Below are 16,279 nucleotides of genomic sequence, written 5' to 3'. Positions count from 1 at the left end.
TAAGATCAATATCACAACACTCGTATATATCTCCTGATTTTCTCTGTTTGAATCTCAAGATCGAAACAACTATATATGTTGTTTATAAAATAACATCCTTGCTAAAAGGTAATGGTGCTTATTGTAGGACAATATATATTCAGCACACAAGTCATAGAAATAAAATGAAAAAAATAAAAAGTCTAGGCTGCGATCATCATCATCACCACAAACCTCCATAGTCCCCCTTTATATTGCCCACCCTCCCAACACTATCATCACTTGTCGGCCTCTTTACTTCCATCATCTTCTTCATCCTTCCTCTTTCTCTGCAAGCTTTTGCGTTCTAATCAAGGCTTCATTCCTTTTGTGTTCATTTTAGGATCCGAATAATTCAAACAAACCATGAACCTTCAAAGAAGCAATAGCATTAGTACTAGCTCCATCACAACTAGAAAAATCGTCCCTTCAAACCAGCTCATCAGATCCTCCTCAACTGCTCTGGCACCACCACAACATCATCACCACCGCCGTCGACAAAACGACGACGTCTCCAACAAGCTACTCATTCCAAAACACAACTCTTCATCGTCCCCGGTCTCTTTCGACCACCTCTCCAAATCCCAAACAAAGATCTCCTCACTCCTCCGCTCTTTTCTTAACCTCATCTCCTTCCCAGCCACCATCATCAGTCTCCCCGCCAGCTGCAAGTGGCTCGCCATCTCTTCCCACCTCTCGGTCACACCCTCTCTTGGACGGAAAGTCACCGGAACCCTGTTCGGTAACCGCCGTGGCAGCGTCAGCTTCGCCGTCCAGCTCGACCCTAGGTCAGAGCCCGTTTTGCTTCTTGAGCTTGCCATGTCCACGTCTTCCCTCGTTAAGGAGATGTCTTCCGGACTCGTCCGCATTGCTCTCGAGTCCGAAAGACACCAGGGTTCCGGCCGCCGGAAACCTTTGTTTCACGAGCCGACCTGGACCATGTACTGCAACGGAAGGAAGTTGGGGTGCGCGGCGTCTCGCACATGCGGAGAGTCCGACTGGCACGTGCTGAGTACCGTCCGGAGCATTTCTGTCGGAGCCGGGGTGATTCCGGTGGTGGACGACGGGAAAAAGGGGGCGTCCGAGGGTATAGGCGAGTTGCTTTACATGAGGGCTCGGTTTGAACGAGTTGTGGGGAGCCGTGACTCGGAGGCCTTTTACATGTTGAATCCTGATGGGAGTAATGGAGGTCCTGAACTCAGCATCTTTTTGCTTAGAATATGATCGATCATTGTGTACGTAGAAGACAACAACAAAGGAAGATTGAAGAACAGAAATTAAAGAAATGGTGAATGCAGTTGTGACTTTGTGTAATTTACAGATTTTAAAATGCAAAACCATGTGATTTTATATCTTATTAGTTTGTTCTTATTATTGGTGTATATGGTTGATACTTGAGATAGAGTTCAACCTTCACATGATGCATGCATTACAAAAAAGGTGCATGCGAACTACTTGTGGCTAGCTAGCTAAGCTTATTCGATCTCTCTGGTGATCTCTGAGCTGTACTATTCACTGTAATTGGGTTTTATAAATGCATATTTACATATAATTATCAGGAAGAATGAACCTTTTTATCTGTATATGCATGCATGTTCAATACTTCATCATCGATCCTCACTGTGAAACTTTGATGTGCATGTAGTTATTAGCTTATATTCAAATGAAAATGATTTGCACGATAATGTATATGGCGTCCCTCAAATCTGCCACCAAAAAAGAAAATAGATGTTTTGTGGTGCTATTGTAGGGAACTTATCAAACAGAAAAAGAAAAAAGTTAAGGGAAGATGAACTACCACAAGGTACTGAGCTATCTGTCAATTGATCTCTTATGGATCGGAAGAGATCGATGCTCAAACAAAAACGACAGGTTTAGTGCAAAGCTCAAAAACAGAGACGAAAATAATAGATACAAAAAGTGCATGTTAATTGAGCTGGCGGACAAAGCTGGAGAAGTTGTTGTGCTTCAAGTAATTGGGGAGGAGGTCGCCGGCGAACTCCGGAGGACGCCAGACGACGAAGGTGGTGTCGTCTTCGCCCCAAGAGACGATGTGGTCGGTAACCTGTTTTTCAGGTACGTTCGAGTCCGGCAATGGCGCAAGGCTACACCGGCCAGTGCAATAGGCTTCATTCTATGACTCCCTTGACATTTAATTAAGTAGAGACTTTTGGGTTGGCTATCGATCTCCATGGCTGCAGGTTGGTTTGGCTTTAGCCACTCGTTTCCCGGCCACCATGAAATGTACGTCTCAGTCTCACTTTTCCGACTTCTTCACATGCACGTTTATTTCCTTCGCCAATTACCAGTTTCATCACACCATCAATTCACATATGGAGCACCAAAAACACTGTTTGACTCCACGTACCCCCCAATCCCCCATTTCATTCATTATATATTCACCCAATAAATCAAAATTGATCATTATCTATCTCCTCTCAGTGCTATTATTCTAGATGTTAAATCCTCTTTAGCTACTGATAATAACTTCCAGTTGCAATTTGCTCATAGACAGGCCAATATGGTGGCGCATAGGTTAGCAGATTATGGTCTACATTTCAATGTCCATTGTAACTGGTTCTCTATTGTTCCAGAGCTCATTCTGGATGCCATGATGTACGATCAGAATTGTATTCAGTAATAAAATTCCTACTTTACTTTTAAAAAAAAAAAATCAAAATTGATCACCACATCCTCGGTATCCTTCAGTTCCTTACCTCTATATATTCACCCTCCTCCACCAAACCTTCTACCAGCTCTGCAATGGCTTGCTCAAGATCCCCAAGACCCAGTTAGTCTTCTCATCTTTTCTTTCACTCTCTTCTATCTTTCAAACTCTAGCACTAAGTTCTTGTCGCAGACTCTCATCATAGTTTTATTGATCTTTCTGTAAACAAACGAGACAGTAACTGTGAACATGTGAAATCACAAACAAAAAAAGAAGTAGAGGCGGAGTCAGAAATCATAATCAAGGGGGGCCAATATAAAAAGGTTAAAACAATTAAGATAAACTTAATGGTGAAATTTATTATGATAGAAAAAGGTCTTAAACTAAATTATATATCAATTGACTCGTCATCAATTGACTCGTCCCTCCTACATATCACAAAAGTCATTGTCAAGAATTTTCGAGAACTACTACTTCGATATCAGAGTTGGATTATAATAAAGGTACTGATATACCAGCTTTAGAATCGGTACGTTTTGTTTTGAAGAACTCATGAATTGTTGATTGTTTACTCATATTGACAGATGTAATTAAGAACAAACAAGAGAGAGAAAGAGAGAGCCGAACATTTGTTTTTTTTTTTTTGATACAAATACGCTGCCATGGGTTTGGTCTTTATAGAGTGATCTATTTAAATTAATTTGTAGGGTAAATGCATAATAGTGCTATGAATATGACCAAATTAACTACTTTCTTTAATAAAACTTTTTTGTATCCTTTTCTATAGTTAACAAGCTAAAGCTCGAGCAGCTAAAATTTAAAGTTGGGGGTGCCAATACTTACAGTTTAACCAAAATTTAGTTAAATTGAGCCAAATTTTGAATGATTAAAACATATAATTTGAAATTTAGAGGCGTGCCCTTGAATGCCTCCGCCCATGAAAACAAGTCAGTTAACTGTGAACATGTGAAATCACAAACAAAAAACAAAAACAATGCGACCAATTTTAGTATTCTTTGTTAGATTTTATACCCCCGTAGAAGTAATCAAAGATGGTGTTTTAGAACACCGGTCAATTGTAAGTTCTGGTCCCATCCGTCGCATAGGTGTTCAAGTCATATGAACAAGTCCATATACAAGTTCGTTGTCATACTCATTAGGTATACCGACTTTATTTACTAATACCATGTACCAACCAACTTATAGTTGGTAGGAAAAATCCTCTACCAAAACCAACCACCGAAGTTGTTATATCGACTTAGTTGGTACGGTTGGTAATAAGCCTCTACCAAGTTTAGATTATGGCCCAAAAAATTGAAATGATAAATATAATTTTTTTACAAATATAATGCAATAATAGCTTTGGTCAGAGCAGTCATGGTTTCAAAACATACCATATTTACATATATTACACATTTTATAGGTTGTTTATAAGAGGTTAGAGTATCAATTCTCGTTTTCTACATAAATATGAGCATGTTACTAAGATTATACCGTATCAAATAAATCGGTATTTGAGATTATACCGTATTAAATAAGTTACTAAGATTATATCATATCAAATAAGTTGATATTCGGTTGGTTGGTTTCGACATGACCTAAATTGCTAAGCCTACTAGTGTTCTTAAGTTCTGCGTACAAGTACGGCATCTATACCCCCGTAGAGGTACACTTATGTGATACGCGATCGTATATAACTCATCTCACCCTAACTTATTTCCCGATGTGGGATCGTACTGAGTCAATACACAAAAACAAGTAAAAAAAACTAGTTATCTCTTCCAGGCTTCTCTGAACTCGTTTTTTACCTCCCAGCTTATCCACCACCAACTTCAGAACCTTTGAAACTCATCGGAAAAAAAAAAACATCAGAACCTTTAAAGATGATCCCACTCACCTCATCCAAATAGACCAACCAATCCCTTCCAAACTTTTCTTCCCCACCAAAAATGGCGGCGGCAGCAGCAGCAGCAGGGTCTAGAATCAACTGCTTCTTAAACCCCATAAACCCTCTCAACTCCAAAACCACCACCCGTCTCACCACCCACCTCCACTTCAGTCTCTCCAAAAAAACACCACCCACCTTCTCCACCCGCGCCTCCAGTGACCCTTTTGTCCTCACCACTCCTCTTTATTACGTCAACGCCCCTCCCCACATGGGCAGCGCCTACACCACCATCGCCGCCGACGCCATTGCTTGCTTCCAGAGGCTGCTCGGCAAGAGAGTCATTTTCATCACCGGGACTGACGAGCACGGTGAAAAGATTGCTACCGCTGCCGCAGCTAATAACTCCTCCCCTGCCCAAGACTGCGACCTCATTTCAGTCCTACATAACTCTCTGGAAAAATGTATGTTTCTTTTTTACCCACCTTGGAAATTTACTGTTTTGGTGAAATTTGCATTCAAGGTACTATGTTGAGTTTTTGGGTTTGTGATTTTTTATTTTTTTTATTTTTTTACAGTTAGATATAGGGTATGACAAGTTCATTCGGACAACTGATCCCAAGCAGGCAAGCATGAAGCTGTGAAGGAGTTTTACTCTAGGGTACTAGACAATGGTGACATTTATAGAGCTGATTATGAGGGACTTTATTGTATCAGCTGTGAAGAGTATCTATCAATTGTTTCTATTAACTGAACAAGTTAACATGATTACTCATTCAGCGAAAATCGTTAGCTATTCTTTTCAGTTGTATACATGTACATGATAAGGTGTGGTGGCTACTTAGAAGCTGGATTATGATCATTAGATATGTATATTCTGCAGGATGAGAAAGAACTGCTTGAGAATAACTGTTGCCCCACGCATCTAAAGCCGTGTGTTGCACGGAAAGAGGATAATTTCTTTTTTGCATTGTCCAAGTATCAGAAACCACTAGAAGAAACTTTGGCGAAGAATCCTAATTTTGTGCAGCCTTCATACCGTCTTAATGAGGTAACTGGACCAAATTACATTGGTTTGGTCAAGTATGCCACGTATTTTTATGCATTTTAACATTGATGTCATTTCATTAAAGAGCTTCATTGAGAAAGGAATTGAAACTGCTGATAACAACATCTATAATTTACACAACATTGAGAACCTTCTCTAGTCTCTGTAAAGCCTTGTAGGTTTTTCTTGCTCTTAAAACCTAAAGTATGCTGTTCCTTTTCCTGAAGGTGCAAAGTTGGATTAAAAGCGGCCTACGAGACTTTTCCATATATGACAGCAAGCAAACCATATATGTTTGGTTTGATGCTCTATTGGGGTAAATTCCCTCCCTCGGGCTTCCCTTCGCCTATAAATCATTGTCTCTGTGATTGTTAACTTCTAAGTTCTTGTTAGAAATTAGTGCCATGAGGTCATATATTATTCCAAACATATGGCAGACATATATAAATAACTTAGACAAGTAATGGTGACCTAATCTATTCATCATCTTTCATTACTATCCTTATGCTTATTAGAAATTTTTTGTTCATTTTACATATTCAAAATCTCTTGTGCAGGTATATATCAGCACTCTCAGATGATATGGAGCAACCTAGTTTAGGAAGAGCCGTTTCATCAGGATGGCCTGCCTCTCTACACTTGATTGGCAAGGTATGGTGCTATCAATGACTTTTTTACTTGATGTTTTCAAAAGTATCCTGAATCCTGGATGAAATAAACAAGACAACCAATGACTTAGTTTTGGTGAAATCTTTGAGTTGCATTTTAATAATCCTCCTCCAGCGACCTTATTGTTGACCAGTAATGGCAATTTAGATGTCTTAACTGTAGTTTGGGTGGTGTGGATGGAAATTAACAAAAGATTATTTGAAACCTGTGGGTGGGAGAGAGTTAAGTTTCTGGGCGTCTTTATTGGTTTCTACTTCTAAGGATTTTAAGGATTGTAATCTTTCTTCCACTATTCTTAACTGGCAAGCAGCTGTAGTATAAGCCCCTAAGCTTTGTATTAGCATTATTAGATGAGCTGCTAATCCTATAGCCCCAGTTGACCTCTTTAGCTTTTTAAAGCAGACTCCTTGTCCGCTTCCTTGTACTATGTAATCCTTGGCAGATGACGAGATAACCTGCCATGTTAATTTGCAGTTCCCTGCTGCTCAATTGTTTGAGATATGGATAGGTTTCGGATTGATCTCGAAAGCGTCTACAGAAGTAGATTGTTCTTTTTCTGTGTTCTTATTTCTCACTTTCATATATATTTACAAAATTTCACTAGGCAGTTTGCATAGGTATAAGCATGTGCACATGTTCTATGTATATGATAATTGGTATTTTGTTATTCTGTAGGATAGGTTTGCAAAGTATGTGTACATGTTCTATGTGTTTGATAGTAGGTGTTTTGTCATCGCAGGATATTTTACGTTTTCATGCAGTGTACTGGCCAGCTATGCTAATGTCTGCTGGACTGGGCCTTCCTAAGATGGTGTTTGGCCATGGGTTCTTGACAAAGGTATATAAACTCAGTATTTACTTCTGAAAGCCACACCTGAAACTCATTTGTATAGTGCAGTTTCTCGTAGAGGATTGGTATTGGAATCATGGATGAATTTTCTGTCTTCTCAATTTTAACTGTTTGAAGCCTAGGACATGGCATAGTTTCTGAACTTTAAAGTGGATTATTTTTAGTTTAAATATGCTGACTCAGTCATTGCTGTCTTCATCTAGATGTGTAACATGTCTGTGACTCCAATATGAGAGATGCCACAGGTTTATTGAATGGTCGTACCAGAAACTAATTGTAAATAGAATTTGAGTGATGGGGCATAATTTGACTTATTGGAGGCGTATTAAGCATCTGGACACATGAGTGATGGTCCTCTTGACTATAACTTGTTAGCCTTATGCACACTGATCAGTAGTGCATGATATTCAGTGTTTCATTAACTGAGTGTGTCAGTAGATTGGAGACAGCCTAATGCCATCTATCAATAATTGATAGATGAGTATGAGTTCTTCAAAAGCTGCAGTCATTCTGAATTAACTCATTATGTGAGGTTTTCTTGGAGTGTTATAGAATAAAAGTAGTTTTTGAAAGTCTTCTGTGTATGGATAGTTGAGAGTTTTACCCTGAAGCAATAGGACAGACTTCTGAATTAGCTGTCAGTCCTTTAGTCTTTAGTTGATATGATCTAGAGTCAAAACCAGGGCATTACTACAGCTCTAACTGTGGAAAGTGATGGATATTATAGATGCTCATCCAACTTGAAACAATAACAGTAGTGCAAGTGAGCAGGAATTTTGAATTTTCATCTCATGTATATAATTTTATTGTCATGCAGCAATGCTTTTATTTTTAAATTTTATAGGATGGTATGAAGATGGGGAAATCACTAGGGAATACAATTGAACCAAATGATTTGGTTCATAAATTCGGGTCTGATGCGGTCAGGTACTTCTTCATCAGGGAGGTGGAATTTGGTAGTGATGGGGATTATTCAGAAGATCATTTCATCAATATTGTGAATGCTCATCTTGCCAATTCAATCGGTATATCACTGCAACCTCATGAATGGTCTTTTGGGTTCATGATAGGCAATTTTTTCGTTATTATCTTTTGACAATTTTGTTTTTACCTTATTCTACAGGAAATCTGCTTAACCGCACTCTGGGCCTTCTTAAGAAGAACTGCCAATCTACTTTGGTAATTGATTCAAGTACTGCAGCTGAAGGAACTACATTCAAGGACACTGTGGAAAAGTTGGTAATATTTTCATGAAACTTTAAACACACCCTCATGATTTGCAAGAATACAAATTAGTGGAATTACTAAATGTAGTCAGGTTTGCAAGCCATGGAAGCCTTCTTGCAAGTATCATCATTCATGTGTTTAACTGGTTGCAAGCAACCATTTATCCTAGTCGTGACAACATGTTCATACTTCTGTAGGTTGAAAAAGCTCGGGTTGATTATGAAAACCTCTCACTATCATCAGCTTGTGAGGCTGTTCTTGAGATCAGCAATGCTGGAAATTCATACATGGATGGGTGTGCACCATGGTCTCTCTTTAAGCATGGGGGTGATGCAAGTGAAGCTGCTGCAAAGGTGGTCCTTTGTATTTCATAAATCTGTGGGTTATGTGTTTGTGTGGGCTTGCATGTGTTCATATTTCCTTCAATCACTAGCATAGTTGTACATAACTTTCCTTTCTCCCAGGAGGTCTCTAGATAAAATCATGTGTTTAAGTCAAACAACGTTAAATTATGATGCTTCTTTGAAAAAGTAGGTCAGTTGTTCATCATATATCACCGTGTTGAATATTTGTATACGAGGGGCAACACATAATTGCCTTTTCTAAAAATCTTTTTGCTTGTGGAGCAGGACCTTGTAATAATATTAGAAGCAATGCGGATTATAGCTATTGCATTATCCCCTGTCACACCAAGTTTAAGTTGGAGAATATATGGACAGCTTGGCTACTCAAAGGATCAGTTTGATGCTGCTATCTGGGTACCTCTCAAAGTTTTGTTTCATAAATGTAGTTTTGTTATGCCTGAACTATCCAGCTACTTGTTTGATAAACTAACATGCATTTTTACATTGCAGAGTGACACCAAGTGGGGTGGGCTTAAAAGTGGTCAGGTCATGGCTCAACCTCAACCAATTTTTGCAAGAATTGAAAGCCAGACAGAAGAAGAGAAGGGGGTCCAAGCACCGGAAGCACCCAAAAAGATGAAAAAGAACAAGTTACCAAAGCCCCAACAGGTGGTTGAAGCTTAAAGATTTCATTCCTTTCATGCCCCCGTTCATAATTTCATTTTCAAGTTTTTCCCCCAAAACATATATCGGATCACCAAATTACTCCAGTCAGAGATTAAATCGGAGATTGAATCCGTTTAGTGTAATGTTATCTTCAACAATAAACCTACTTTTTACTTATATGGAAAAACTATCTGACCTCATGTATTCAGGCATTCAGGAAAGTCAGACATCATAGAATTGAGAATGTGTTATTGACTTCAAAATTTCAATTAGCTAGATCGATGTCAGACGCATCTTAAGATGCTCTCTTCAAATCCCTCTAGCATGAATAACATATTGTGGGAGCACTAGCTCATCAATTAAACGTTTTCCTCACCTTAATTATTAGTTATGCTGAAAGACGTCAAATTAAACATAAAGAGATCCACAAGATCGATTTCCTTCGGGTATCAACACAGCGCAAGACTTTATAGTTAAACTAAATAGATAGAACTCATACAAGTTATGTACGTGTTGACCAAGTCTCGACTAATTGTAATTGAGGATAATCTTTGTGTGTACGTATAAACGTGCATTGACATAAGTTAATATATTCTTAATAGGAAAAAAAAAAAATAATTATATATATATATATATATATATATATATATATAGATTCACACATTCACACCTTGATCGATCATGAGATAACGAATTAAACCCCCTTAAGAAATGCATGATGGAATTGTTAGCTAGAGAATTGAAAAAAGGATGCATGATATGCATGATATGTTATTGAAACGAATTAAGGGAAGCAACACAGCACCAGCTGATGAATCTATCAACCTATAGAAGCCTGCTCGGAACTAGAACAGAGCTACACATGGACTCCATTTCTTATATAAGAAGGTCACTGCGGGTTGAAGGTACTCACTCATCATCAGACAAATTAAGCGCAAAACTCGAGCAAGCTATAAAACATGGTCAACGTTGAAGTTGCGGCGCCCAAAGTGGTGGTGGTGGTGTGCTTGCTGAGAGGGAATAGGGTGTTGTTGGGACGGCGCCGCTCATCTCTTGGTGATTCCAAATTTTCCCTCCCTGGTGGACACCTCGAGTTCGGTATGTACGTACTTGATTATATATCTTTCAATTCTCTTTAATTGACAGTCCTACTGGCGAATGAGGATATCCTCATTTTTCCAGTTAAGCTACTTATTTTGGAGTATCTGATGGTTATGAGCATGAGAATAATATTGCATTTAGTTTTCCAATCCAACATATATACCTTCATGTCTTGGGCGGCCATTTTCATTTCTTATATACCGGGCGGCATTCGTGTTTTATAACTTATTTGTATGTACCTGCAGGTGAGAGCTTTGAGGAGTGTGCAACAAGAGAGATGAAAGAAGAAACTGGTTTAGACATTGATAACTTGGAGTTTCTAACACTGACAAACAACCTGTTCATTGACGAAACCAAACCACACCACTACGTGGTGATTTGTATGCGAGCAGTCTTGGCAGATCATCATCAACAGCCCCAGAATATTGAGCCAGACTTCTGTGATGGTTGGGGATGGTATGAGTGGGACAACCTTCCCAAGCCACTCTTTTCTCCCTTGGAAAAAGCAGTTCGAGCTGGATTTAATCCTTTCCCCATCTAATCTGAATCAATCCCATCTATATATATCGTCCTAGCTAGCTACCGTACTACACCTTGAGATTAAGCTCATTTTTTTCTTCAAAGAAACCAATTACTACGTTGAAGCTTAATTATCTTAGAGATTACTCTTTTAATCAAGACTGTAGTGTACGTAGATATACTATTTCTTGTAATAAACTGCTAGCTTGATCCCCTCTTCAAGTATTCTACTTTCAGTAACATGCAGTTTCCCAAACTCTAAATTATTAAACCTCTAGTGCATGTGGAACAAATGAAATGGCAAGTTATTGCCAGGCCAATGACAAACTACATATGCACTATGTAGCATTGCAAAAACCAACAAATTGTTCTAACAGTTTTTTCATACCAGAAGAACAAATTATAGGCTGCAGCTCAAATAAAGGAGTTATCTACGGTACTCAGATGTATAACATACACTCATTTACCACTAATTGAACAAAAAATTACAAGTTAATTGAGTAAAATTTACAACATTGATAACAAAATTACTACATTTGTTTTACACATTTACATATAATTGAACCAAGTTAATACAATGATAGCAAGTTATTCATAAACTTGTAAATTGTAATAAGTTTAGTAATAACCTCTAACAAAACTAAAATTACCAAAGTAATAACTATCTTTACTAAAATAATAACAAATTTGTTGTTATATCAGTAAATGTAGATGTCATAAACAACAGGTAGGTACCTAAAAAAATTTTCTCAAGTAAATTTAACTACGTGCATTGCAGGCTTGTTAGGTTCCCACAACAAGGGTCTTGCAATAAGATAATTAAGTTCCAATACATAAGCATTAACAAGCTGATGCAATCTGTCTCAAACAAGAATTGTATAACAACATATGCATAACAGATAACATTATAAACACATAGTTAAGCATTAACAAATAAGTAAATAATAATGTCATCACAAACATTGCAACAACAATACGCCAAGACTCCAAGTCTCCAAAAGAATCCATCATTAAGTGAAAAGAACGATCCAAGAAAGTGATCGAAAAGCATAGATCATTTGTCATTCTGACGTCCTAGTGTTTGTACCCACATTTGCATGTCCATTAGATATAGTAAATGTCCATACGGTTTAATGATAAACGGCCCGATGTTTTCATGCTGTCCAAAGATTAGTTGGACAACGCATTTGGTCCAAGACGAATCCATTAAACACCAGGCCGTTGAATGATTTGATTTAAAGGCAGCTAGTTATTTGTCGGCCCATGAAGAAAGTTATAATGCATATCTAAAGGCCCATCGGCTAGTTACACAAGCCGATAAAGTTAGTTTCCAAGCCGATTTCAATGTCTTGAGAGATAAGTAATTGGTAAGTCGATAGTTGATATGAATAAGAATTTGTTCGAGTACGTGTTTCGTTCACCTAGAAAGTTTCATCAAGCCTTTGAAGAGAGTTTACTTCAAGACGTCTAATCACAAGATTAGTATTAGGCCGTTGATCGTATACAAACATAGACATTCATTTGCTTCACAGCTAATGAACTTTTTAAGTTCTTACACAACAACGGCCTATTGGCTGACAAGTAAACCAAGTACAAGTCAAATATCATAACACATCTCGTACTCCAGCAAACAGATATTTGAGAGCCGCCAACAACATGTCAATCTCTAAGAGATCAACCTCCTAGTATTGTTCTCATTCCTAAGGTTCCCTGCCTAGAAAAAGTTGATCAGTTTCGCCACATTAGTCTCTGCAATTACTCCTACAAGATCCTCCCCAAGATGTTGGCTAATATGTTGAAGGAGTTTCTGCCTAGTATCATTTCCCCTTTCCAATCAGCCTTTGTTCTCTGGCGTCAAATTCAAGATAATATTCTAGTTGCTGATGAAGCTTTCATTATAGAAGCTTAGAAAGAGTGGAGACATTGAGGAGTTGGCCTTGAAACTTGACATGAGTAAGGCATATGATAGGGTGAAGTGGGATTTCTTAGAAGAGGTTCTTATCAGAATGGGTTTTGGTACTGGTTTTGTGAGACTAATTATGGCTTGTGTTAAGTTTGTGTCATTTGCTGTGACTCTAAATTGGAAGGTGGGCAGTTATTTCAAGCCAACAAGAGGGTTACGACAAGGTGATCCAATTTCTCCTTACCTATTCATATTCGTATAAGAAGTCTTCTCTTCTCTAATTCAACGAGCCTTTGAAGTTGGTTCCCTTCATTGCATCAAGCTCAGTCCACAAGGTTCTACACTCTCCCACATTTTCTTTGCTGATGACTCTCTTTTCTTCCTCATAGCAAACTCTAGAAACTGTTTAGAGATTGTGAGACTTATTGATGTCTACTGTATAGCTTTTGGACAGTTGGTGAATTCAGATAAATCCAGCTTGTATTGTACCCCTAATATGTCTGAAGAAAAGGTCTTTGATCTATGTACAATTCTTCTTGGGGTTGTTGCTACTCAGAACTCGGGTCAGTATCTTGGACTACCTACTATTTGGGGAAGATCAAAGAAAGCTTCTCTTTCTTTTATCAAGGGAGACTTACTTATAAGATTCAAAGCTAGAAATTAGGCACTCTCTCTATGGCGGGGCGAGAAACTCTAATCAAATCAGTAGCACAAGCTGTTCCAGCCTTCCCTAGCTATGCATTGCTTTAAATTCCCTATCACTCTTTGTAAGGAATTGGATTCCCTTTTGGCCAATTTCTGGTGGGGGCAGAAAAAGCATGAGACTAAAATTCGTTAGAGGAGCTGAGAATTCTTAGGTCAGTTTAAAGAGTGCGGAGGATTGAGATTTAGAAACTTGAGCGAGTTTAACACTGCTATTCTTGCCAAACAAGTTTGGCGACTTCATTCTGACCCTACATCTTTGTGTGCTCTAAGTCTCAAGGGTATCTACTATCCTAATTCGGACAATTTTACATGCTGGGAAGAGTTCGCGTGCGTCATGGGCTTGGAGTAGTCTATTAGATTGTAAGGCTTTTATTGTGGATGGGGCAAGGTGGCAAGTAAGGAATGGAGAATCAGTTGATATTTGGGTAGATCGATGGATTACTGGACCTAGTTCTAGCTTTCTTAGGCCTATTATTCATGTGGCTCAGTCTAGACCGCATAGAGTGAGAGACATTATTGATTGGAACTCTTATAGCTGGAGTCTTAATCAGATTGAAGACTTAATTTCTAGGGAGGAATGCAATTAGATTGAGGTAATTCTTCTTGGGGATCAATCTTTTGTCGACAGAATTGTTTGGCCCAACACAAAAATGGAGAATTCATGGTCAAATTTGGTTATCACTACATTCACACCCTAAATCTAGTGCCAACCACTCATCATGCGCACTCTTCTCATAGGGTGAGCACATTGGTTTGGAAGACAATCTGGGTTATTGAGGCGTATCCTAAAGTGAAAGTTATTTTGTGGAAATTGATGGTGAATGCTCTCCTAACCTATCAGAATTTGCACTAAGAAAAGTTACCCAAACCCCTTTGTGCCCAGTGTGTGAGTTGTAGCTAGAATTTATCACCTACAATGTTCAGGAGCTGTGTGTGCGTGGTTTGTTTCTGAACTACACTACAAAGTAAATTTACAGTCTATTGACAATATTGATAGTTGGTTTGAAAAATCATTCCCTTAACGAGTGGATGTAAATTAATAAAAGCTGAGTTTCTCACCAAAGTTGCTTACCTTCTATGGGAAATTTGGAAGGCTACAAAAGCATATGTGTATGAGGCAATCCCTGTTGATTCGGTCATGGTTGCTAGGAAATCCGGTTGGGCTGCCTTTGAATTTACAACCTGCATACACAGCAATGCTAATTCAGTTAGTGCAACTTCGACAGACTCTCTTCATGCTCAGGTATGCATCCCCCTAACTTCTCTTCCTTACCTCCATTTTCTGTTGCCATTAGCACCACTCATATGGGAGCAGTCCCAGCCCCACATCCATGCCTAACCCCCTCATCGTTCCCTCACAATCCTTTCCCTTCTCAAATTCCAAGCCTACTGAACAATCATTCCCAAAGTTCTACCTCCCTGAGTCCAAATTCATCGTCTACCTCTGATCATACACCTCATCCCATTTTTTCAGAAATTTCCCTTCCCAACATCCATAACCGGTCTCATTCATCTCATTCTCATCTCATTCCTACAAGTCCACCCACACCACAAGTCATTATTATTGATCGCACATCCCCATACCTACACATCAATAGTCACCATTTAACTAGCACCATCATCGTAATATTCTGATAATTTTAAATATTTAGATTTAATTATAGGTATGAAAAGTTTTATTGGGCGTATGTTGACAAATTATTTATCAGTTTGTATTGGTGATTATTGATAGATCATGTATGATCTTTTGTGTGACCTCAAATTATGTGATGGATTAAAGTGAAATTTGTCAAAAAATATTTTGGACCTCGGTGGGTATTAGGATGCTTGAGAATTGTGAGCCTTTAGGAATTTATCAAGTTAATTGTGACAAGATTGCTTGAGGATTATTTCACGATCTCGGATGTTAAGTAAATTCTCGAGATATTTGGCAGAGATTTTTGCAAGGTGAAGACATTGATATAAGAGTTCGATATTAATGTGCACGTCAAGACGAGTTCGTGAGAAGTTTTTAGAGTCTTGAGTTATATTATATGAGTTTCTGATGTCGGAAAAATTATGAAAAAAAATATATATTCGATTATCAGGGTCAGTAATTCGATTATTTTCTGGTAAATCTTCTTTTCTATTACATTAAGCTGAAATAAGTTGATTATTGAGGTTCATAATTGATTATTAAGGGTCAGTAACTGATTATTAAGAGTCAGTAACTAAATTATTGGGGTCAGTAACTGATTATTGGGGGTCAGCTATTGAGTTACTGGGGTCAGTGACCGAGTTACCAGTGACCGGAGAAATATTGAGTTACTAAGGGTCAGTAACCGAGTTACCGGTGACCGGGGAAATTTGGCAATCAAAGTCCGGCGACCGGTGACTAGAGTCCAGCGGCCGTTGACCGAAGTCCGACGGCCGGTGACCGGAGTCCAGTGAGGTTCCGGCCAATTATTCTCTCTCTTCCACTTTCTCTCTCTATGCATGTTTAAGGGGTGAGGGTAAAATAGTTTTAAAATAATATGGTTTGTTAATACTTTAGTAAAAATTTGTGCATTTGGGCATAAAAAATGTTACCTTATAGTAAAATGTGGTAATGAAAAAGATTATTATTGGAATGGGAAATGAGAGGTTTAAATTAATACTAAATGAACATTTTTCCAAGAAAGTACTTGACTTTTACTT

At 38.4% G+C, this 16,279-nt stretch overlaps 2 protein-coding genes and 1 pseudogene across 3 annotated transcripts; all 3 read left to right on the top strand.

Moving 5' to 3' along the window:
• The first annotated feature begins 259 nt into the window (after positions 1-259).
• LOC101307230 lies at positions 260-1,578 on the top strand. The gene has a single exon (XM_004304291.1). The coding sequence runs from the start codon at positions 385-387 to the stop codon at positions 1,240-1,242; it is 858 nt and encodes a 285-aa protein (XP_004304339.1). The 5' UTR covers positions 260-384; the 3' UTR covers positions 1,243-1,578.
• Positions 1,579-4,635: 3,057 nt separating this feature from the next.
• LOC101292536 lies at positions 4,636-9,393 on the top strand (annotated as a pseudogene). Its single transcript, XR_185135.1, has 11 exons — positions 4,636-5,035; positions 5,150-5,310; positions 5,455-5,622; positions 5,847-5,935; positions 6,177-6,270; positions 7,028-7,126; positions 7,983-8,163; positions 8,262-8,377; positions 8,563-8,718; positions 8,995-9,123; positions 9,220-9,393. The product of XR_185135.1 is annotated as a methionine--tRNA ligase-like (transcript).
• An 893-nt stretch (positions 9,394-10,286) lies between these two features.
• On the top strand, positions 10,287-11,263 carry LOC101306942 (nudix hydrolase 1-like). Its single transcript, XM_004304290.1, has 2 exons — positions 10,287-10,473; positions 10,722-11,263. The coding sequence occupies exons 1-2, from the start codon at positions 10,335-10,337 to the stop codon at positions 11,015-11,017; spliced, it is 435 nt and encodes a 144-aa protein (XP_004304338.1). The 5' UTR covers positions 10,287-10,334; the 3' UTR covers positions 11,018-11,263.
• The last annotated feature ends 5,016 nt before the right edge of the window (positions 11,264-16,279 follow it).

The sequence above is a fragment of the Fragaria vesca genome, linkage group LG6 (genome assembly GCF_000184155.1).
Source record: "Fragaria vesca subsp. vesca linkage group LG6, FraVesHawaii_1.0, whole genome shotgun sequence".
NCBI lineage: Eukaryota > Viridiplantae > Streptophyta > Magnoliopsida > Rosales > Rosaceae > Fragaria > Fragaria vesca.
Note: the sequence above shows the minus strand (reverse complement) of the source record. Positions and strands in the feature narration are given on the sequence as shown.